Genomic DNA, 24,034 nt, shown 5'->3' on the forward strand with positions numbered 1-24,034 from the left:
CCTTTATTCTGTTATTAATAGCTATTTAGGATCAATACCATCAGTACCACTCCCTGTGACTTGTGTTCCATGACATCTTTTGTCATTTAACCTCTTCTGCCCTCCAGCCTATTCCTGATCTTCTATTCTGCTCCACCTTCCCCCCCACCCTTTATTTAATAGGATAAAACCCATCATTTTCTACATCTCTCTAGTTCTGTAGAGTCATATTGGACTCAAAACATCAACTCTCTTTCCACAGATGCTGCCATATCTGCTGAGTTTTTCCAGCAATTTTTTGCTTTTAATAACAGATTCGCCTTAGTTACTTTGATGGTTTGTAACCAGAGTTGGAGTTCCCACTGGCAGCAAATAGAAACATAAATGCTATAAGATGATGTGGTTTTTTGTTTTGCTTTTTTCTGAAAAAAATCAGAAGTGCAAATATAAGCAGAGGCAAATATAATGTCTGGATTTGATATCATTAGACCAGTGCTCTCATACCACAAATGCCTTTTTAAAAATATATTTATCCTTATCAATACATGTCTATCTACATATTTGCTCTATGGACCGTCTAATACTTACGGTTTTAGAGGAAAACATCCTGCGAATCTCACTGGTACTACTGCTGAACATGTTTGGCATGACAAAATTCAACAGAGACATCAATTCTAGGAGATTATTCTGCAGTGGAGTCCCAGTCAGTAGCAAGCGATGTTCAGCCTAGTAATTAAAAACACAATCTGATCAGAATTTCAAACTTACACAGATTACTCACCCTTAAACGTATTTTTATTCAGTTCTTTTGAAAGTACATCCACATACTGAAAGAGAATTACAAGGAACAGAATTATTCTAAGGTAGTAAATATTTAGAATTACCAGGAAATGATTTGGGACTAATAGAAAACTACAGTGACAAGCAATAAGGAATACTGGACTAACAAACTGAACAGCAAATTGTGGAGTGAGCGGTGCTTCAAATGTTTTAAAGCTTACATTAAACGTCATGAGATGCTGATAACGAATAGAACTCATGTTTTTCAGCATGTGACCTTCATCAAAAACTGCATAATGAAGTTTCAAACGTCGAAAGAGGCTACGGTCATCTGCATTACTTATTGAGCAGCTATACCTGTTAATCGAAGCAACAAACACAATGATTGTACTCAACCAGCAAAATGACAAAATATTCAAGTGATTTTTAGCATAGAGAAAACGGCTTTATATATGATTTTAATTTCAAGTTTGTTTCTTTTTTTTCTTGTCCATATATTGACAATGATTATTGGACTATGAACAAAATGGGGATTATAGAACTCCACACAAACATGACAACCCGATAGATTTTCTGCTGTTGGACAGGTATCGTATTTGGGATGGTTGAAAAGCAATCTGTATACAGAAATTAAATCAAACCTTGGATCAGGGCTATTAGGTAAAATCTGCACTAAATGCTCAATATCTTACCTGCTGCAAGTCCTCACACACACTGCTAGAGCGAGCACCAACTCATTTTTGTACCACCTTTAGCAATGCCAAACCCAGACAGACATTGTACTCCCTCTTGTGGCACAGAACAATTACAGCAGAAAGAAACTTGACATTCTGCACTTAGCTTAATCTCTCAACAGGGCAAGTCCTCATTCTGTACTTCTACACTCATCTTCACAAACATTTTCATTCAACAAACTTCAATGCCCACATATACTTCCATGGGGTTAGTAGGTTTTCTCCATTATTCAATAACCTAAAATGTCTGTTGCAAAGGTGTATCCAAAACTTACGTAGTTACTATTACACTGAAGTCCACAAACTTATGAAGAATATCAGATCGGAGGACCTTCCGGTCTTCTAAAGATCCTAAAAACCAAAAGCATCAAATCAAAATTAAGTATAATTAGTGCTTTACCTGATAAAGCCAAACAGCTATAATAAGCCAGTGTGTATAAAAGAATAAACTGTTCCAAAAATATAATCCAAATGAATTGGGGTATACTCCTGCCACTTACTTGTTTATGATGTGGCAAAAACATATTTATTAAAACTAATGACTGATTTCTGGGATTTTGCATGCCTGCCTGTGTTGGGCAGGTTCGGTGGCGTGAGTGGACAATATGGCCTGTCGATTTCATGACGGTGTGAAACCAATTTGCGATCGTCTGCTCAGCCTGCCGAAGGCGGGCCACGTTTCCTGCCATCGGGCATCAGGAACCTCATTGTAATACATCAACTTATCATTATAAGGCCAGCATGCCGGACTCATCCCCTCCTGCTGGATCGTCCCATCAGCGGGAAAACACGCCGATGTGTTTCGCAACATGCACCTGGCGGGCTGCACTTCGCTCGGGACTTCAAGGTTTGTTTGCCTACCTTGCTTCAGTCAGCACTCGCAGTCATCAGCGCCAGGCTTCACAGACAGCGGCACATCACTTTTAGTGGGGCTCACATGTAAGCCTCTACCTACCAAATCAGCCATATGTGGGTGGCTTTTCAATGGCTGCAGGGCAAGATCTTGCTTGGGGAAGGGGGAGAAGTGGCCTTAGGCAAGGGAAAAGGCTGCAGGGAGAGTGTTGTACTGGGGAAGGAAGGTATCCCAGGGTGTGTGGGGGGCACATGTTGATCTGTCCAAATGGTCTCATGGAGAGTTTTCCCCCGATTCCAATTGACTCTGGTTTTTCTAGGACTCCTTGATGCCACACTCGGTCAGATGCGGCCTTGATGTCAAGGGCAGTCACTCTCACTTCACCTCTGGGGTTGAGTTCTTTTGCCCCAAAATCTTGTCATGTCATTTTCATAACTAGGAGAGTATATGCTAAGCTGAAATCTAAATGTCTTAACGAAGGTACATTGGGAAAGTAGCCTTAAAAATAAATATTGCACAAATGTGTAAAAAATGGTAAGATTGCATGTATAGGCATCAGATACAGCTGAAGTTAGCTAAAGCCACAATTGAATGTCAAAACTGCACTGGAAAAGAGCAACTGATCAGGTGGCATTCCCGTGGTCAAGCCTTATAAGTTCATAGGTTCTTTTAAAGGTTCAGCATGGTGGTTAGGATTGAGTATATGGCTGAAATGCTAAATATTTGTTTTGTATTCATTTTCACTGTTGATGATAATACATTAGTAGGTACAAATGCTTTAGAAATTGACCCCTTAAACCTAAATGCATAACATAATGGTTTTAGCTTGGTTTGAGGCACTGAAGATCGATCGGGTTGCTGGACCTGATGACATTTAACCTCAAATGCTGTAGAAAATCAGAGGGGTACTATGCGAGCCATTAATTTAGCTAACTAATAGTTCTTCGAGATCTGGACTAGTTAGAATTGACTGGAGAAAGAGCTTAATATGTATGGATGCTTGGACACATGCCAAGCCCCACACATCAGCATTTAGACAGGAACAATGTAACAAGAGTAGGCCATTGAGCCCCTTGAGCTTGCTCTGCCATTTCAGTTAAATTATGGCTGATCTGTATCTTAACTCTATTTACCCAGTTTTGCTCCATACCCTGTAAGTAAAGTTTTCTGTAATTCATGTTTTTAAATAGGCTTGAATTAAATAATTAAACTTGCATAATGAAATTCTAGCTATGCTAAAGACTAATGATTCAAAATACCACATGGTTCGAAATAAAATGCCTACCGGCATTAATATTTTTCACTTAAAAAGCATATTTATACTGATGTTCAGAGACTCAAAATGATTAAAACATGGGAAAACAATGTAATAGAAGATTTGCAAATTATATGGCCAACACATTTTCTTAGAACTCCTGCACCTCAAAATGTCCCACTATACCACTGGTTCTGTCTTTCATTATGGTTCCAATTGTTCTGGTTGTGTTGCTATAGCTCACTGTTCCAAACAGCTTTGTGGGTCTTTTTAAAAACTGAACAAGATGAGCAACTCTAACTAATGGTGCATGCCATTAAAAGTCTGACTCGAGCAAAATCTAGCCCGATGTGTAAAATAGAGCTTCTTACTTAAAATTACAAGTTTGTCTCCAATCTAATGCAGCAAAGGCATTAATTGCAAAAGTCTCAAGAGAAAGATGCATTTTTTTTGCCCTTCCTCTTCAAGTATCTATTACACTAAGATACATAACTGATTTGAGAGTAGACCATTGCCCCTTTCCCTTGGCAATTGACGGATTACTTAATTACATATAATATACTGGAATATTTGGCATTTTGGCTAATTTCAAATCCTATAAATTAAGTCATAACACCACTTGTTCTTCCTTGCAAATTTCTGCTGCTCTCTTCTGTTTGATGCTTCATTGGCAATTTTCAACATAGTTTCCTTCATACCACCCTCCAATTTTTCTGATTATTTCAATGTGCTGCACAAAATATTGCTTACTAAGAGACAAATTAAGATTACTTATAGTAGCAAGACATTTCAGGAAATGATGCAACAATCAATGTGCCTATATGTAAAAAAAATGTACTGTATTTGGTTTAAAAAGTAAAACAGAAAACTTGAAATTATAAGATTGGAAGATGAGACTGTGGTACCTGATTTATGGTACTTTATTTAGAAAGCGTTTCAATTAAATCAGGGGAGGTTGCAATCAAAAACATATACAAGCAAAAGTTTTGCAGGTCAATCCTGTTGTAACAGTTCACTCTATTAGGTTTTTTTATGGCACACAAATCTTACCATAATACAGAAGGACTTTGAGATCAGGGCACCACTGCTTAAGTTCTCGGATCCAGTTATCTGAAGAAAAATTAAATTAAGAATGTTCAGTGTACGATTGTGTTTATTTAAACTATGATTGAATCATGCATTTCTGCTCTAGGTGTTATGAAGTCATCTTACACTAAAAAAAATAAATATTTTGACTTGCTAAAGAAAATTGTCAAAGTTTCAACAACTTAAGGCAGATCAGTGGGGAAAAATGACTGAATAGCAAAAAAGACGTTAATAACAGTCTTTTTTTCTGACAGGTGCCCGCTTAATTTAGTATTTTGGGTTTCAGTGTTACCTAAGGTTGAGGCAGGTACAATGATGAGATGTGGTCCTTTATCTCCTTCCTGGTAAAGATAGGCAAGGAATGATATAGCTTGTACAGTTTTCCCCAAGCCCTGCGTAGATATAAGACATTATTGAAATTTAAAGAAACCACTCCCTCACATAAAAAAAGATGACTTCTTATACAACTTTGTACATGAATCATTGAAATCTAGACCATCAATATTTACTGTGGGGAAAACATCCTCAGGGTGAAGCTATTACTAACACTGAAAACAATACTGACTTGCATTTCAAACAGCACAGTAATAAATGGAGAGAAAAAGAATCCTTTGAGAACAGAATATTCCTTTTGCAGCTTTCAACTATAAAAAGATTTGTAAAGTAGTCAAGGAGGGACAAAAATATTTTTTTGTAAATTATGAGTATAATGCTGATTTAATGGTTCAATTTCCATCCGTAGAGTCAAGTTTGAATCCAGTTACTTATCTCATTTTATCTTTTGAAGATTATTGAAATGGGAATTATTTGAGTTTTGACAGATCAGAGCGCTGCTGAATGACAGATTATGAGTTCAGTAACATGGAAATACAAGAAGCACACCTGTGCCCCTCATATCATTCTTCTCAATTCACAGTAGGGGCAGCTTTCAAAATCTTCCAGGTTAACACACACAGAAATTGGACAGGGGCAAAAAAAAAAAAAAAAAAAAGGTCTAAAGAACTTCTGAGTTATTAGATAATATGTCAGAGGATGCATCATCAACCAGGGTTAAAAATGGAGTGGCAACCAAAATGATTGACTTGGCACAATGCTACAAAGAATCATTTTTACTTACCATTTCATCTGCTAATATACCATTCACTCGATGTTTATTCAGCAGGACCAACCAATTTAATCCAACTAGTTGATATGGTTTAAGCTCCAAACTGTAGAACACAACATAGCAAAAGGTAGGCAAGACACACAGACTTAGAAAAAAAATTCCTGTGTATGGCATACACTCCCTACAAACTACTTGACTGACTTTCTATAGGGCTTTTGCTGTCACACCATTTCTGACAACACTCGTATTGTTATAAAGCTATATATATCCTTTGTGAAAAATGCCATGGCAGATCAGTTGGTATTATAATAAATACATTAGCACATGCAAACTTCGTATTTTGTTACTGATACAACACAATCTTAAAGAAAAAAAAAAAGTGGCCAGAGTGAGTGGCTAACGTACTGAGACTCTGGCGGGAGCTGAAGACAATGTTCAACGTTTAGCTGGAGGATAAAAACAAAAAAAAAAAAACTGCGGATGCTGGAAATCCAAAACAAAAACAGAATTAGCTGGAAAAACTCAGCAGGTCTGGCAGCATCGGCGGAGAAGAAAAGAGTTGACGTTTCGAGTCCTCATGACCCTTCAACAGAACTAGGTGAATCCAAGGAAGGGGTGAAATATAAGCTGGTTTAAGGTAGGTGTGTGTGTGTGTGTGTGTGTGTGTGTGTGTGTGTGTGTGTGTGTGTGTGTGCGTGTGTGTGTGTGTGTGTGTGTGTGTGTGTGTGTGTGTGTGTGTGTGGGGGGGGGGGGCTTTGGATGGGGGGAGAGAAGTGGAGGGGGGGTTGGTGTGGTTGTAGGGACAAACAAGCAGTGATAGGAGCAGATCATCAAAAGATGTCACAGACAAAAGAACAAAAGAACACACAGGTGTTGAAGTTGGTGATATTATCTAAACGAATGTGCTAATTAAGAATGGATGGTAGGGCACTCAAGGTATAGCTCTAGTGGAGGTGGGGTGAGCATAAAAGATTTAAAAATATTTTAAAATAATGGAAATAGGTGGGAAAAGAAAAATCTATATAATTTATTGGAAAAAACAAAAAGGGGGAAGAATCCCCAACCCCTTTCTGTTTCTTCCCTCTTCCTTTTGTTTTTTCCAATAAATTATATAGATGGGAAGAGAGATTGAAAATAGGCTAACAGCTGGGGATAAAACAATGAATGAAAATGGAAATAAATTTTTTTTAAAAATAATGAAAATAAGTGGGGAAAAATTTAATAAAAATTTAAAAAATAAAAATGAATACGGAAAAAAGGGGGATGAGAAAAGGGGGTGGGGATGGAGGATAGGGCTCATGGTTTGAAGTTGCTGAACTCAACGTTAAGTCCGGAAGGCTGTAAAGTGCCTAATCGGAAGATGAGGTGTTGTTCTTCCAGGTTGTGTTGAGCTTCACTGGAACATTGCAGTAGGCCAAGGACGGACATGTGGGTATGACAGCAGGATGGGGTGTTGAAATGGCAAGCGACAGGAAGGTCTAGGTCATGCTTGCGGACAGACCAAAGGTGTTCCGCAAAGCTGTCTCCCAGTTGGTGTGTGGTCTCCCCAATGTGGAGATCGCATTGGGAGCAGCGAATGCAGTAGATCAAATTTAGGGAAGTGCAAGTGAAGGGCTGCTTCACTTGAAAGAAGTGTTTGGGCCTTTGGACGGTGAGGAGGGGGGGAAGTAAAGGGACAGGTGTTGCACCTTCTGCGATTGCATGGGAAGGTGCCATGGGAGGGGGTTGAGTCTCACTTCCTCAAAATAAAAGGTGTGGCTATGGGTACCCGCATGGGCCCCAGTTATGTCTATCTCTTTATGAGGTATGTGGAACATTCCTTGTTACTACTCAGGCACCCCCTCAACTTTTCTTTCAGTACATCGATGACTGTTTTGGTGCCACTTCAGTCTCTCACCCGGACCTGGAAAAATTTATCAATTTTGCATACAATTTTCACCCCTCCATCACTTTCACATCGTCCAACTCCGACACTTCCCTTCCTTGACCTCTCAGTCTCAATTTCTTATGATAGACTGTCCATCAATATTCATTACAAAGATAAAAATATTCATTACAAGCCCACCGACTCCCACAGCTACCTCGGCTACAGCTCCTCACACCCTGACTCCTGTAAGGACCCCATCCCATTCTCTCAGTTTCTTCACCTCCTTCTGTTCTGATGACGCCACTTTCCAAAACAGTGCTTCGGACATGTCTTCTTCCTTAACTGAGGTTTCCCCCAACGGTGGTTGACAGGGCCCTCAACCAGGTTCATAACACAGTAAAATAATCAAGTCAGAGGGAGCACAGTTGCAATAAGTTTCAAGAAACTAAGGCAAGGTTGGATGGCCTTTACTTTAATGCCAGGAGTATTACTGGTAAAATGGATGAGTTAAGGGTGAGGATTGACAAGTGGAATTGTGATATAGTATTCATCACTGAGACGTGGTTGAGGGAGGAGCAGGATTGACAGCTCAAAATTCCGGGATATAGAATCTTCAGGCGAGACAGGGGATGGGGTAAGAGAGGAGGCGGCATTGCATTATTAGTTAAGGAGTCAGTTACTGCAGTAAGGAGAGATGATATCTTGGAGGGGGCATCGAATGAAGCTTTGTGGGTAGAGCTTAGGGATAAAAAAGGGGCGGCCACATCGTTAGGTGTTTATTATAGACCCCTAGATAGTCAGCGGGAAATTGAGGAGTAAATATGTGCGCAATTTGCAGAGGTATGTAAAAACAATAATAGGGTAATTATATTAGGTGATTTCAACTTTCCCAACATTAATTGGTACATAGTGGTTAAGGGCTTGGATGAAGTGAATTTCTTGAAAATGTGTACAGGAGAACTTCTTAGGTCAATATGTAGAGGATCCAACAAGGGACAGCGCAGTGCTGGATCTAATTCTGGGGAATGAAGCTGGACAGGTGGCTGAGGTGGTGGAGGGGGAGCATTTTAGTGATAGCGACCACAACATGGTACAATTTAAGCTTGTTATTGACAAAGAAATAGACAAGTTGCAAAAAAATGTTTTGGATTGGGGGAGAGTGGATTTTAGTAAAATAAGGCAGGATCTGGCCAAGGTAGACTGGGAACAGCTACTTGTGGGGAAATCTACAGAGGAGCAGTGGGGGGCATTCAAAAAGGAAATGGGGAGGGTACAGGCTCAACATGTGCCCCCTAGGGTGATAGGAGGGAGTAAAAAGCCCAGAGAACAATGGATGAGCAGAGATATTCAGCATATGATGAGAAGGGAAAGAGAGGCTTTTAGCAGGTACAAAGGAAGCAAATCAGAGGAGGCATTAGGGAAGTACGGAAAGTGCAGGGTGGAGCTTAAGAAAGCAATTAGGAGAGCAAAGAGGGGATATGAGAAAGCTCAGGCTGGTAAAAGTAGGGAAAATCCCAAGATATTCTATAAGTATATCAATGGGAAGAGGATAACCAGGGAAAGAGTAGGGCACATTAGGAACCAAGAAGGCAATATATGACTGGAGCCAGAGGACATCGGTAGAGTTGAATGAATGCTTCACATCTGTCTTCCCCCAAGAGAATGAGGATGAAGGTATTGAACTCAGGAAGTGAGACTGCGAGATTCTTAAACAAATTGATAGAGGGAGTGACAAGGTATTGGCAGGCTTGAAAGTGGACAAATCTGCAGGTCCAGATGATGTGTGTCCCAGACTGCTGAGGGAGGCAAGGGAAGAGATCGCAGGGGCTCTGACCCAAATTTTTAATTCCTCTCTAGCCACAGGGGAGGTGCCAGGACTGGAGAACAGCTAATGTGGTTCTGCTATTTAAGAAGGGTTGTAGAGAGAAGCCAGGGAACTACAGGCGAGTCTCACGTCAGTGGTAGGGAAACTATTGGAGAAAATTCTGAAAGAGAGAATCTATCTCCACTTGGAGAGGCAAGGTTTGATCAGGGATAGGCAGCATGGCTTTGTCAGAGGGAGGTCATGCCTAACAAATTTGATTGAATTTTTTGAGGTGACCAGGTGTGTGGATGAGGGTAGTGCAGTTGATGTAGTTTATATGGATTTCAGCAAAGCCTTTGACAAGGTCCCACATGGGAGACTTATAAAGAAGGCAAATGCAAATGGGACACAGGGTAATTTGATAAGGTGGATTCAAAATTGGCTTAGTTGTAGGAGACAGAGGGTGATGACAGAAAAATGCTTTAGTGACTGGAAGCCAGTGTCCAGTGTCGTACTGCAGGATCTGTGGTCCCCTATTATTCGTTATTTATATAAACAACATAGATGATTATGTGGGGGGGGGAGCATTAGTTAGTTTGTGGATGACACAAAGGTTGGCTGGGTGGTTAACAGTGAGGTTGAGTGTCTTGGGCTACAGGAAGATATAGACAGGATGGTAAAATGGGCAGATAAGTGGCAGGTGGAATTTAACCCTGAAAAGTGTGAGGTGATACACTTTGGAAGGAGTAATTTGACAAAGAAGTATTCCATGAACAGCATGACACTAGGAAGTTCTGAGGAACAAAGGGACCTTGGTGTGCATGTCCATAGGTCTCTGAAGGCGGAGGGGCATGTTAGTGGGGTGGTGAAAAAGGCATATGGGACACTTGCTTTTATCAATCGAGGCATAGATTACAAAAGTAGGGAGGTCATGTTGGAGTTGAATAGAACCTTGGTGAGGCCACAGCTGGAGTACTGTGTGCAGTTCTGGTCACCACATTATAGGAAGGATGTGTTTGCACTGGAGGGGGTGCAGAGGAGATTCACCAGGATGTTGCCTGGGATAAAATATTTAAGTTATGAAGAGAGGTTTCATTGGAACAGAAAAGGCTGAGGGGCGACCTGATTGAGGTGTACAAGATTAAAAGGGGCATGGACAGGGTGGATAGGGAGTAGCCGTTCCCCTTAGTTGAAGGGTCAGTCACGCGGAGACATAAGTTCAAGGTGAGGGGCAGGAGGTTTAGGGGGGGCAATGTGAGGAAAAACATTTTTATCCAGAGGGCAGTGACGGTCTGGAATGCGCTGCCTGGGAGGGTGGTGGAGGCAGGTTGCCTCACAGCCTTTAAAAAATACCTGGATGAGCACTTGGCACGTCATAATATTCAAGGCTATGGACCAAGTACTGGTAAATGGGATGGGTAGGTAGGTCAGGTGTTTCTCGTGTCAGTGCAGACTCAATGGGCCGAAGGGCCTCTTCTACACTGTGCGAATCTGTGAAGCCTCTCATTTGCAGAACCATTCCCATAGATCTTTTCTGCCACCACCCCAGTGCTTTCATATAATTCCTAAAGTATGGCCCCCAGAATTGGACAATACTCCAGTTGAGGCCCAACCAGTGTTTTATAAAAGTACATCATAATTCCTTGCTTTTGCGTTTTCAGCCTCTATTTATAAAGGCCTAGATCCCTTATGCCTTACTAATCGCTTTCTCAATCTGCCCTGCCACTTTCAATGATGTGTCCATATAAGTTCCTAGGGCAGAGTATTGTGCTTGTCAGGCAGGCGCACGTCCAACCTGAATGAGCGTATAATGACGCGCGATGACAGTCAAGTGCCCCGAAGTCACTGCGCAATATTTCAGTTGGCAGGTGTGAGCGGGAGATGACAATGCACCCGCCGACAAATATCAGGCCTATTAAGGCCATTATAAGTTCTAATTAAATGAAATTTTTGCTGCCTGTTCAACCTTACAGTTGGTGGGTAGGCGAAAAGGATTTTTGTGAAACCTCAGCCACGGGGCAGTATGAGGTTTCAATCAGTGACTTAAAAAAATTAAAATTTTCAAACTAATTTCTCACATGTCCCTGCTTATGTGACAGAGTCACATAAGGAGACATTATTAATTTTTAAATTCCTTATTTTTTATTTTCGAAATTCTTCAGCTCCCTGAGGCAGCTCCGTGCCTCAGGGAGCTTTTACGTGTGCACCTCCGCGCAGGCGCAAACTTCTGCGTTCGCGCTGCTCCTGCCCCCACCCCAGCAGCGCGCGCTTACACTGGCTGGTCGTTAACTGGCCAGCCAGCATGAAATTGCGGTCGGGGGCCGATCGCGGTCAGCGGTCCGTTCCCTGGCTGATCCCGGACCCACTGATTGTACCCGCCCGCCAACCTAAAATTTCTGCCCCCAGGTTCCTCTGCTCCTGCACCCACTTTGGAATTGTATCCTTTATTTATACTGTATTTTCTTGTTCTTCCTGCCAAAACCCTACCATGTCACACTTGACTGCATTAAATTTGGTCTGCCACATATCCATTCATTCTACCAGCGGGAGTCCTTGTGCATCACCATCCCCCTCAGTTCATAATACTTAAACGTTTTGTATCATTAAGCCAACTTCACATTCCTGCTGCAACTGTCCCTTTTATTTCATGGGTTTCAACTTTGCAGACAAACCTAATGTTATGTCGCACCTTATCTAACACCTTTTGAAAATCCACGTGCATCACATCAACTACAACACCCCCATCAATCCTTGCTTGAACCCTGTTACATTTCTAACATTTTCCAGTTCTGATGAAAGTTAACATTTCAGATCAATGGCCTGTTTCTTTTTCTCCACAGATACTGCCTGACCTGCTGAGTATTTCCAGCATTTTCCATTCTATTTCAGGTTTCCAGCTTTCACAGTATTTTGCTTTTGCCCAAATCACACTTCATTTGACATTCTTTAAGACACAGGCTTAAATTTAATCTAGATGACCAATTTTGCAGTTTATATTGCCTATTAAATAGACTAAAATATCCATTTCATAATAGTTAGTGTACACATTAGGGAACCTAAACAGACCCCTGTAGAACGTTACTATTCACTGTCTGCAACATTTAAATTCTTCCTATTCATGACCATCTATTTCTGGACTGACACACTAATTTACTGTTAATTCCACATGTAATGTCCTTAAAGCTCAGAAACTGAAGTTTGTCAAATGTCTTTTGCATACTAGCAAATTTTTAATCAATCGATAGCTTTCATTCACAAAATTATTAATGTCCCAAAATATTTCAGTGTGACGGCCTTCCTCAAAAACTATGTTGCTCATCTATTATGCCATCTATAGCTTTTACATGAATACTTTAAAAGATAACATCCTCCACTATCTAATCAAGATTAGTTTATCAACAATTTCCTGGTTTATAATTTATTATTTCTTAAATATTGGATAGCATTACCAACATATCAGTTTTCAAGTGTAGCACTTTAAAATATCAATGCCTTACACCTAACTTATAAACATGTAGGGTGCATCTCAAATAGTCCAAGTACCTGCTGATACTTAATTACTTAATATGCTTTAGGTCCAGAATGCTTTACTGAACTCTATGTATTTTTCTGCTAACTGAAGAAATCTACAGCCCAAAATTTCTGGTTCCTATTAAAATGAGGAAAATATGATGCAAGAGAGACTTAAAAAAGGGCTACTTCTAACAGGCAGATATTAGTTCAATTTACAACTTGAATAAAGTTTATTTAATCTTCTTTCTACAGGTTCTGTTATGCATTCAATTATTTTTAGCAGATTATACTTTGTACTAAAATGTTGCATTTATTAAAGCCTACAAAGTATTGAGTGGAAAAGCCCACCTTTTGCTCAGAATGGCTGGCTGTTCAATGGTCCTGTGACTTCCACCATCTTCTGTTATTTCTGTCACTTGCATCTCTAACCTTTGGGAAATTTCTGCACATCTGTTCATAAGCTTAAGTACCACTTCCCGTTCCTGGATTACTATTTTGCAGTTCCATATCAAATCTTCAGACAAACCATGTGAGCGATTAAATTTTTTAAACTGAAAGAAAAGATACCTCAATTATTGTCCACAAAAGAGTTAGCACTTTTAAATACTCTTTAAAAAACTGAAGCTGTTTTCTATAGTAGATTTTACATAATAAATTAAGGATGCAAAAACATTAAGAACAAAATTACTATTTCTCCCCCTACTAATGTCACAAATATAAGCATCATTTGCTTGGAGGTAGAAAACAGGGCTGAGTGCAATTAACAGTACACCTTAGTCCTCATTTTAAGCAAAGCATGTCCTACTATCCAGTATGAGCGGGTGAATGCATATTATGTCATCTGTGGCTCTGTGGTAGCAAATCGGATTCTGAATCAGAAGTCTGTCGGTTCAAATCCTGCTTCAGGCTTGAGTGTAAAATTCAGTTTTTCATTTCAGTATAATACTGATGGAACGTTGCACTGTTGCCTGCATCTTTTGGATGAAATGTTAAACCGAGGCTCTGTCTGCCATTAATTCGTCCAGAAAAAGGGGTGATATCACATCTCATAGACCGCAAAACAGTTGTCTGTGAACATTCAAGATGTAACAATTGGATGGAGCTTGAATGAAGGACAAGCGTATACAACTTTGAACTGGGACCTTGCTTCCCATTTCGTCTAATATTGGCAGGGTCTCCTCAAAAATAGAAAGGTTGCACCTTTGCTGGCTCTCCTTCCGGAGGCATTACCTCCCCTTTGTGACAGCTGTCTCTGCTCACATGCAGCAGCACCTGAACAACATTCAGGCTTGGGTTAATAAGTGGCAAGTAACAACCGTGCCACACAAGTGATTAGCAATGACCATCTCGAATAAGAGAATTCAACATCTCTCCTTGGCATTCAATGGCATTATCATGGCAAAATCCCACACCATCAACATCCTGGCGTCTTACCACGAATCAGAAACTACTGGGCCAGCCATATAAATACTGTGGCCACAAGAGCTCATCAGAGGTTGGGAGGTCTGCAGAGAGCGACTCCCCAAAGCCTGTCCACCATCTACAAGGCTCTAGTCAGGAGTGTGATGGAATACTCTCCACTTGCCTGCACAAGTGCAGTTCCAACAGCATTTAAGAAGCTTGACACCATTCAGGACAAAGCAGCCTGCTCAATCGCACCCCATTAAACATTCAATCTTTCCACCACTGGAGCCAAGTGGACCAATCTACTTGTAATTTGACCTCTTGTCCCACATCCCGGGTCTGGTCTTTCCGGGATGCATTTTGTCCCGGACTACTACTTCTGCTGGAGGCTTCGTTTCTACACATGCATCGGGCCCAGCACCTATATGGTTTGAGTTCGAGGTCGGTGATGTCCTGCAGGTGACCGGAGGAGCAGGGTTGTGAGCAAGCAGAATCAATGTGTGCGGCTACGGGTCCCCCCCTCCCCTTTGCTGCTCTCAAGTGCTCGCCAGAACTGCACACCACAGCTCTTCTCCCAGCGGCCTGCTCTCAAGCTCAGTTCCCCCACTGCTCTCTCAGGCTAACCAGCAGCACCCCCCATGCCAAAGTGTCCCATAATCTATTCCTCAAGAGTTGGTCACCCTGACTGGCACAACGTGGCAGTGTTAGAGCATACTGCAGCAATTTGCCAAGGTTCCTTCACAGCATCTTTTGAACCCCTGATCAGTTATTAAAAACAAAGGCAGCAGAGGCATGGGAACACTACCATCACCTGCAAGCTCCTTTCCAAGTAATAGGCTATCTATTGTAAATATTGCCATTCCTTTCCCGTTGTTGGGTCAAAAATCTGGAACACTCTTCCTAACAGCACAGTGGGTGCACCTACACAACACACATTGATGTGGTTCAAGAAGGTGGCTCACAATTACCTTCTCAAGAGCAATTAGGGATGGGCAATAAATGCTGACCTTGCTAGCAACTCTCATCTCATGAATGACAAAAAAAATTGCTGCCTTATCGTAGGAGGAGGAATGAGTAGTTGACATTGATGGCACAAACTATCCTGATTATTGATATTGGAAGGTTAAAAACATAAGTGCTGTTTATGGAAGGAACTGGTAGTGGTTTGCCTTGTACAGGCTTCTACTGAAGAGGATGGTGTTGGGAAGGAAGTTCACAGTGCAACCTAATGGGGAGCGGAAAAAATAGTGAAAGTATCTGTGGGTAGGGGACAACTGTTCATGCCAGTAATAACTGCTGCAGTACACAGATGAGGTGGTAATGGAGACACTGCCCTCCACAGTCTTGGTAAAGCTACTGGCTTCTCTGAACTCCTGTTCTTTATAGAGCACTTCTTTCATTCACTTGAGCATCCTTCTGACAAGCTTTCCAACTGGCTTAGCCCTTTGGCTGAACAAACATCCATTTCATAGGAACAAGAGGTCCTTCCCAGGCTTCAGCAATATTTCAAAAGTTCCTACTCAATGATTTTGATTCCAATAGAAACATAGAAAATAGGCGTAGACCATTCAGCCCTTCGAGCCTGCTCCGCCATTCAAAATGATCATGGCTGATCCGCTATCTCAATGCCATACTCCTGCTCTCTCCCCATACCCCTTGACTCCTTTAGTATCTAGAAATTTAACTCCTCCTCAAATGATGCAGTGACTTGGCCTCCACAGCCTTCTGCGGTAGAGAATTCCACAGATGCACCACCCGAGTGTAGAAATTTCTCCTTATTTCAGTCCTAAATGGCCTACACCATATACGGAGACTGTGACTGCTTGTTCCACACCCTCCAGCCAGAGGAAACATCATTCCTGCATCCAATCTGTCCAGCCCTGTCTGGATTTTGTACGTTTTAATGAGATCCCCCCTCATTCTTCTAAACTCCAGTGAATACAGGCCTAGTCAATCTAATTTCGCTTCATCCAACAATCCTGCCATCCCAGGAATCAGTCTGGTGAACCTTCGCTGCACTCCCTCTATGGCAATTATATCCTTTCTTAGGTAAGGAGACCAAAACTGCACACAGTACTCTAGGTGTGGTCTCACCAAGGCCCTGTACAGCTGCAGTAAGACATCCTTGCTCCCGTAATCAAATCCTCTCGCAATGAAGGCCAGCATATCATTTGCCTTCCTAACTGCTTGCTGTACCTGCATACTTGCTTTCGGTTAAGGATATACAAGGGCACCCAGATCCTTTGTACATCAATGTTTCCCAACCTATTACTATTTAAATAATACTCTGCATTCTGTTTTTCCTACTGAAGTGGGTAACTTCATACTTATCCACCTATACTGCATCTGTCATGAATTTGCCCACTTGCTCAACTTGTCTAAATGGTCTTGAAGCCTCTTAACATTCTCCTCACCACTCACATTCTTACCTAGTTTTGTGTCAGCAGCAAACTTTGGAAATATTACATGGTTCTCTCATTCAAATTATTGACATATATTGTGAATAGCTGGACCAAGTACTGATCCCTGCAGTACTGCACTAGTGAAAGCCTGCCAGTCCAAAAAAAAGAGACCAGTCATTCCTACTTTGTTTCTTGTCTACTAGCCAATTCTCAATCCATGCCAATATATCCCCAATCCCATGAGGAGAGAAAGAGAGAGAAAAGGGAGGGAGAGAAACAGGAGAAAAACAGGAGAGAAAGAGAGAAAAAGAGGAGAGTAAAAGATAGGGAAAAGAGAGAGAGAGAGAGAGAGAGAGAACACGTGGTACATAGAAATGCACACATACAAACATTCACAATTGATATAACAAGAAAGCTGCTAATAACTAAACCTTTTTTTACATAGGAATAAAGTACAGACAAATTCAGGAACAAACTGGAATTTGATTTGCATGCAAGTGGATTTCCACAATATATTATGACAATACAGAATCCAGACTAAACCTCAAAAACACAAATTTCCTCTTACAGTTCACAAATTAATGAGGGGAAATAATCAATTTTGTATAAATTGTAAACTCCAATGTGTTTCATGATAGGCAAGAAGCTAGATAAAGAAAGAACTGCTAAATTAAAAAAAGGAAACGTTTTTCCTTCTTGCTGCATAGCTAAAGGATCTTCAGCAGTAAAAGAAACACTTGTGGCATCATTCCCAACCTAGGATCTGAGCCATTTACAGATAGAGGGCAGGTGCTGTGGTGATGTGGGACACTTGCCTCAAGTGACAGTGATGGGAAATTATTGTGGTGCCTTGGTTTAATGTGGTCCACATAGAATTCTAGAGCTCCACATGCAGAGGCATAGGTACAAACTACTTAAACTGACAGGACAGTCAGTAACCAGAGGTCATAGAATTAAGGGGACAAAAAAAGCAAAGGGGAGTTAAGGAGAGATTTGTTTTTTTTATATTCGTTCATGGGATGTGGGCATCTCTGGCTAGGCCAGCATTTATTGCCCATCCCTAATTGCCCTTGCTCAGGGGGCGTTTAAGAGTCAACTACATTGCTGTGGGTCTGAAATCAATGGAGGCCACACTAGGTAAGGATGGCAGATTCTTTCCTTAAAGGACATTAGTGGATCAGATGGGTTTTTACGACAATCGACAATGGTTTCATGGTCATCAGAATTTTAATTCCAGATATTTTATTGAATTCAAATTTCACCATCTGGCGTGGCGGGATTCGAACCTAAGTCCCCAGAGCATTATCCTGGGTTTCTCGATTACTAACTAGTCTAGTGAAAATACCACTATGCCATCGCCTTCCCTATGGTCTGAAATGCAGCACCTAAAAGGGTGGTGAAAGCAAATTCAACAATAACTTTCAAAACTTAGAAAGGAAAAATTTGTAGAGCTATGGGAAAGAGCAGGAAAGTGGGACTAATTTTCAAAGAGCAAGAACAGGCACAATGAGTCGAATGGCAGCCTTCTGTTTTGTATTATTCTATAAAACGTACATAATGGAAACACCGGGCCAATTCTAACTTGCTGATAATGGAAATAGCAACTCAGTTTTTTTCTGAGGCTGTACATCACTACCTTCTTCAATGGAGCAAACTGATGACCAGTGCCTACATCATTGTATACCAGAAAGATATCAAGGCACTGATGATGCAGTGGGCAGTAACAAAATTAACATCTCATATTAGGAACCTGGGTTATGAGGAAAAATCTGCAGAAACTTAATTTTTAGGCTGAAGAGGCAAAGACACAAGGTAAACATATGGAAGTATCTAAGATCTTAGACAAGATAAACAGTCATTGTTTCTACAAAAGGGCATGTCCTCAAATTTAGGAGTCAAGAGGATGAAAACGGTTTGGATTCAACCATTTTAACTAGAGGTTGATGAATATAAGAGCAGACTGGCAACAGAGGCAGTTAGGACCGCCTATCAGTAAATTCAAGAAAAAAATTGATAGTGGGATACGATGGGCATTATGATGGGCACCTTTTCTTAAAAACTATGCTCAGCCAAATGAATCATTTAGTTGCATTTAGTTCTCTACTTTCGTAAAGGTTAAATAAGTTTCAGCTAACCTCATCTAGGTTGTATGGAATATCCATAATCTGATTTTCCTGTATCAACAGGATGGTTGGAAGAATATGAAAAGCGAAAAACAACTGTTATATTACAAAACATTCACAGGACTGGCTCAATTGGCTCTAATTCACAGGTGGCCATTTTAATCAGGGTTCTCAGTTGGCAGCAGAGAAAACCATGAAGTTTTCTGTTTGAAGGCAATTTTCTGTAATTAGCTCTTTCAAAGAGCCAGCACGAGCATGATCAAATGGCCTCCTTCTGTGCTGTGATATTCAACAACTGAATTTTTAGAAATTCAGTTATAGACCTTCCAACATATAGAAACCATTTCTAATTTCAATCCCACCCAACTACACTCAGTAATACCAAACTCCCCTTGGATCCAAAGCCCTAACTATTCTTTGCATGTGCAGTTTAGAAGTTGTCATACAGAATAGCTGAGAAAAAGGTTTAGCAGTGTACTTGTATGCGAGTGATCATTCTACATGATAATTCATTGACTGATGGTATTACATATAACAGCTATATCTGCTATAAGCAGGTGACTGATTTATAGAAAAGTGACTAAACATTGCTTCCACTGTTCATAGTAGTATTGCATGGGAGGGCTTTTAAAGGTTACTTTGAGGCACGTTTGTAGTATAGAATTATTCATTTACCTGTCACTGTACCTGACCTTATTTGGTTTTGACACGAGATGCAATGAAGTAAAATACACAGCTGCCCAGTGCCTGATAGGTGTTGTTTGGGAAGGGGGGGGTGGAGAAGATGGGGAGGCAAGAGAGGAGGGAAAGCAGAGGGGCAAGAGGGGGCTGAATTTTACCTCAGGTTGTGGTGGGTAGCCGCGAATGGTCAGGAAGTCTGCAGATCACTGACACCTGTCCCCACTTGGAGAGATTTTGAATAATATGCTAATGGACCAATTAAAGGCTGCCAAGCGTGTTCTCGGCCAACAGGGCTAGCTGAGAGTGGTCTGCTTGCCGAATGGTTGATGGAGGGTGGGACCTCCAGACACTATCAAAACAGGCTGTGACCCAGAAAGAGATCATGGCCACTCATTTAAAGGGGCTCCTGGCATGGGGCTATGTCAGGTGCCCCAGAGTTGAGAGCAATTGTGTCATTGACATTTTGCTGCTGTTAATAAAAGGTTTGAATAATTTACACTGATGAGTGACAATTTTTCTATTTGTCTCTCTAATTACCTATGGGTAAATTAATGGAACTGTGGTAGGCTGAAGAAAGCTGAATGAATTTCAACCAGATTCCTGATGATTGCAGGGATATCTTAAGAATTAGGCGTCAACCTCTCCTTGTGTCTCCAAAGATGGTGAGAGAATGCAGAGAACTGATGACCAGTTTGGAAGGAAGAGGATGGCCACCAAGGTTCAACGATGTCTCCCTGCAAGCCCTCCTCCAGGCTCTAAGTGCCAGACAGCAGGTCCTAATGCCAGATGATACTAAGGGGAGGCCTCCCAGCCCTCCCACCAGCACAGCCTGGACGTAAGTCTCAGCGGAGGTCAACAGTCTTGGAGTCTTCAGAAGGACTCTGATGCAGGAAGTGCCTCAACAGAACAGCCTTATATGGTCTACGAGAGTGAGTGAGGCACCACTGTGGAGGTGTACAAGCGTGGAAAGACTCAATGTGGGTAATGAGGTTCTGCATTGATCAGAAGTGCAAGGCGGGTTGTTGCAATCTACACTGCTCCAAGGCCTATTAAAGGGTTTTCTTTGGGTGGAAAGAATTGTGAAAAGCTCATTGTAAATTTGGCAACGCAGATTCCTATGCATGGAGTGCCCACAGGTCAGAAGAGTGAAGAAATGATTGCAATAATTTGGTAAATACCGCACAACGTGGTTTTTTTTTGTAGAACAGGGCACAGAACACCAGTGAAAGATTGAGGATGGAGGCAGTGTGCCAGATCCGGTGTTCCTTGCGCCAATTGAGGCAGCAGCTTTGGAGCTAGTATGCAATGAGTTGAGCTGGTCCGTCAGGGGAGGCAAAATAGGAGGCAGGCCCAGGGATACTAAGATTGCAAGTGGCATTCCGTGCATCTGAGATGTGTGTGTACAAGGCTAAAGGGGAAGGTGCATGTTATACCGATAAGGGATTATTCATGATACCTACTTGGGAGCACATGCTTCCATCAGTGATGAATGACAATGTGTTTTTGAAACTGTGAAATGTCAACATTGGATAACATCTCACAATGCCAGGGTTGTTGCCAAAGTGGATTAACGTCTATGTGCACTCAACTCTTAACGCTGAGAATGGCATTATCATTCCCTGTTTTGTCTGTTGCGGAAATGAACCACTGAGCGCTGGAGCCAACATTCCACAGGGTCCCTAAACTCTGAGAAGGAAGCGGAATCTTCCTTTATCTGCACCAAGCACCAGAACAGAAACTAGCACTAGGTAGGGTACCCTACCTCAGACCAAAAGGAAGCACAATCTGGTGAGGACACATCACAGTCGCACGTGCAGCTGCCGGACAATGAGATGGAGCAGAGATACCAGCATGGTTGCATGTACCCATCCAGGCAGGATCAGGGAGAGAAACCATGGGCCCTGGTGCTTCTCCTCTTTCTGGGCCCCTTATTCCCCACATCCCCACCAACCCCCACACCCACTTCTCCCTACACCTCCCCCCCTCAATCATGCATGATACTTCTCCCTGCTCCCATCCTCTTCAAGATTCACCAGTCAATTCATCAATCACAAAGGTACTAGTAAAATGATAACACCCATTGTTGGCACCTGGTTCAAAATATCATCTTAACATTAATGACCCATGCTGCATTTTATATAAGAGTGCCAACGATAAAATGCAGTATTGTTTGTGTGCATCTTATAGGTGATCCCACTGCGACTAATAAATAAAGCAGAGTACAAATTTCTACTTTATTAGCATCGTGCAATATTGCTAATTTGACAGGAAACTATCCTATTGGTTATTTATAACACTGCAGATGATAACACTGATTTTGGTGCTGCCTCGGTCCTCATTAACAATGTTCTGTACAATGCACCATTAGAACACAGTGACAGTAAATTCATCTTTGGGGAAAGATTCAATAGTTGCAACCCAGATAAACTGCACTAGATCTTTTCCATTCTGTAGAAGATGACGACGACTTTTTTTTGCCTGGGTGCAAGATATTATTCAATATAATTATTTCATACAAGGGGTGTGATTGGATTCTATTTTATCGGTAATCTCACAGGGAGAGAGATCAAATGACTCCTAAGCAACAAAGTGGAATGATTGACAAGAAGACCCATGTTGTTCAATGAGAAGCAACGGAGTCCTCAGGTGTCTCTGTGTAACACAACTTTTAACAGGCCAGAGGACAAAGGCTGAATGGTTCACATTTGTATGAGCTTCTTGATCAGCAAGTCTGGAGACTCTGCTGATTGCTACTTCTCACTACAATATATTTTTAATATCTACTATGCAACACTTAGCATCAGATATTTCATTCCTCAAAAAGCTCAAAAGCACGAAGGTAGAGTGGGATAATAGGTAAGTAGACAACAGGATAAGATTGAAGTCAATGGAAAACACTCTTGAGAATCACATGCAGGATAAAACAGGTTACTGATTCATTATGAGCCCATTATGCACTCCTATCCTGACAATTTCACCCCACAAAGCCTGCTCACAGTAAACTTCCATTAGCAACAAAATAAACAGAACACCAAGCACGATTCCACCCTCTCTAACATTGCCTGCATTATACCAGTGACTACAACTCAGAAGTATTTAATTGGCTGCATAGTGAGTTGAGACATTGAGAAGGGTCCTGTATAAATGTAGGTTTTTTTTTCTTTCATTCTATCTGCTTGCAACAGGCAGAGTGACTGCGGGTATGGTGAAATTGGAAGACCAATACTGATTCTCTAAGGATAATTAATCACAGAGCAATCAACTGATGTTAGGAAAGTGGCTACAAAGAAATTACTGCATTCAACTCTGCAGCTCTTACAACCTTACCATTCTGACTTCTCTGGCACCAGCCCACAATATACCATAAGTGGCATATGCCACTTTTATGCTAATGACACTATCCCCAGGATTTGTCCATCAGACATTTACCAGCAGCTCAGGAAAAACGTAGACTCAATTGTCGATTTGATTTTTCAGAGAAGAATGATACATGGTACGTAAATTTAGTGTGGCCTTAACTACAGCTGATTGATTCCCCTTCCCCCAGAAGCCATTATACAAATTGTGTTGTAAACTGTGAATTTACAGCCTAAAATGGCAAAATACAATTAATAAGAAACTCCAACCAAAAAAGTCACACCCCCATCCCACACCACCCACCCCTCCCAACCTCCCCATCAACCCCCAACTGACTCTAAAAGAGAGATTCCATTTACCATTTTTAAAGCAAGAACAGTCTCAGTTGCTGTGCTGCTGAACTTTGGGCAGGTCCGTGGCTTGCTGGCAGGCTTTTTAAAAAAATCTGAATCACGAAGCTGCCTAAAGATTGAAGGCAGAAGTGCAGCAACTCAATGAAGCTGACCAGACTGACAGGCTTTAAACAAAAAACAGAACTCTCAGGATAAAGGTTCCAATTTTTTTAAAATTAAAGTTGGTCTTTCAGGTCTACAGCTCTGCCTTTGGCTGCTCAGGCTGGGAGATAACAAGAAACTCCGTTTAGAGCAATGAGCCCAGCGGCCCCCCTCCCCCAACATCTTCAAGCCCTGGGGTTTTGCACCATCTGCATCCCCCTTTCTGGGACCTGCATCTAGACATGAGCAATCTGATCACCCACTCCACAGAGCGCACTGCTTCTCCACAGACATGCTAATGACTGCCTTTGAGGAGCAAGCCAGCAGATTGCAGAGCAGAGCTAGGGCAATAGGGGAACTGGGAGCTTGGAGTCACATCCAGCTCCTGGTCCCTTTCAAGTTTGCAGAGAGGGCCAGTTGGACCTCATGGTGGAGGGGGAGCTGTAGCTGATGCCTCCTGGGAGCACCTCTCAGGGTGTTTCTGATGGGATAGCCTCTCCTTTGGCCCTCTGCCATTGGGACAGTCACTCTTGCATTCCGTGGCCAACAGAAGGACCTCCTGCCACTATGCAGGAGAATTCCACCAATGCAGGCCCT

General features: G+C 41.7%; 1 protein-coding gene across 2 annotated transcripts in view; it reads right to left on the reverse strand.

Annotated features, from left to right (window-relative positions):
- LOC121270816 (SWI/SNF-related matrix-associated actin-dependent regulator of chromatin subfamily A containing DEAD/H box 1-like) overlaps positions 1-24,034 on the reverse strand; it is a 94,031-nt gene that overhangs the window by 18,101 nt on the left and 51,896 nt on the right. For both annotated transcript variants that reach the window (XR_005941625.1, XM_041176319.1), the window contains exons 9-15: positions 13,325-13,527; positions 5,805-5,895; positions 4,980-5,079; positions 4,652-4,711; positions 1,769-1,844; positions 981-1,116; positions 568-705 (exon numbers count right to left, since the gene is read on the reverse strand). Coding sequence is in view for 1 of the 2 variants with exons in the window: in XM_041176319.1 (XP_041032253.1) it covers positions 568-705; positions 981-1,116; positions 1,769-1,844; positions 4,652-4,711; positions 4,980-5,079; positions 5,805-5,895; positions 13,325-13,527 (804 nt within the window). In the remaining variant the exon portion in view is untranslated. The remainder of the gene's footprint in view (positions 1-567; positions 706-980; positions 1,117-1,768; positions 1,845-4,651; positions 4,712-4,979; positions 5,080-5,804; positions 5,896-13,324; positions 13,528-24,034) is intronic.

This window comes from Carcharodon carcharias, chromosome 1 (assembly GCF_017639515.1).
Source record: "Carcharodon carcharias isolate sCarCar2 chromosome 1, sCarCar2.pri, whole genome shotgun sequence".
NCBI lineage: Eukaryota > Metazoa > Chordata > Chondrichthyes > Lamniformes > Lamnidae > Carcharodon > Carcharodon carcharias.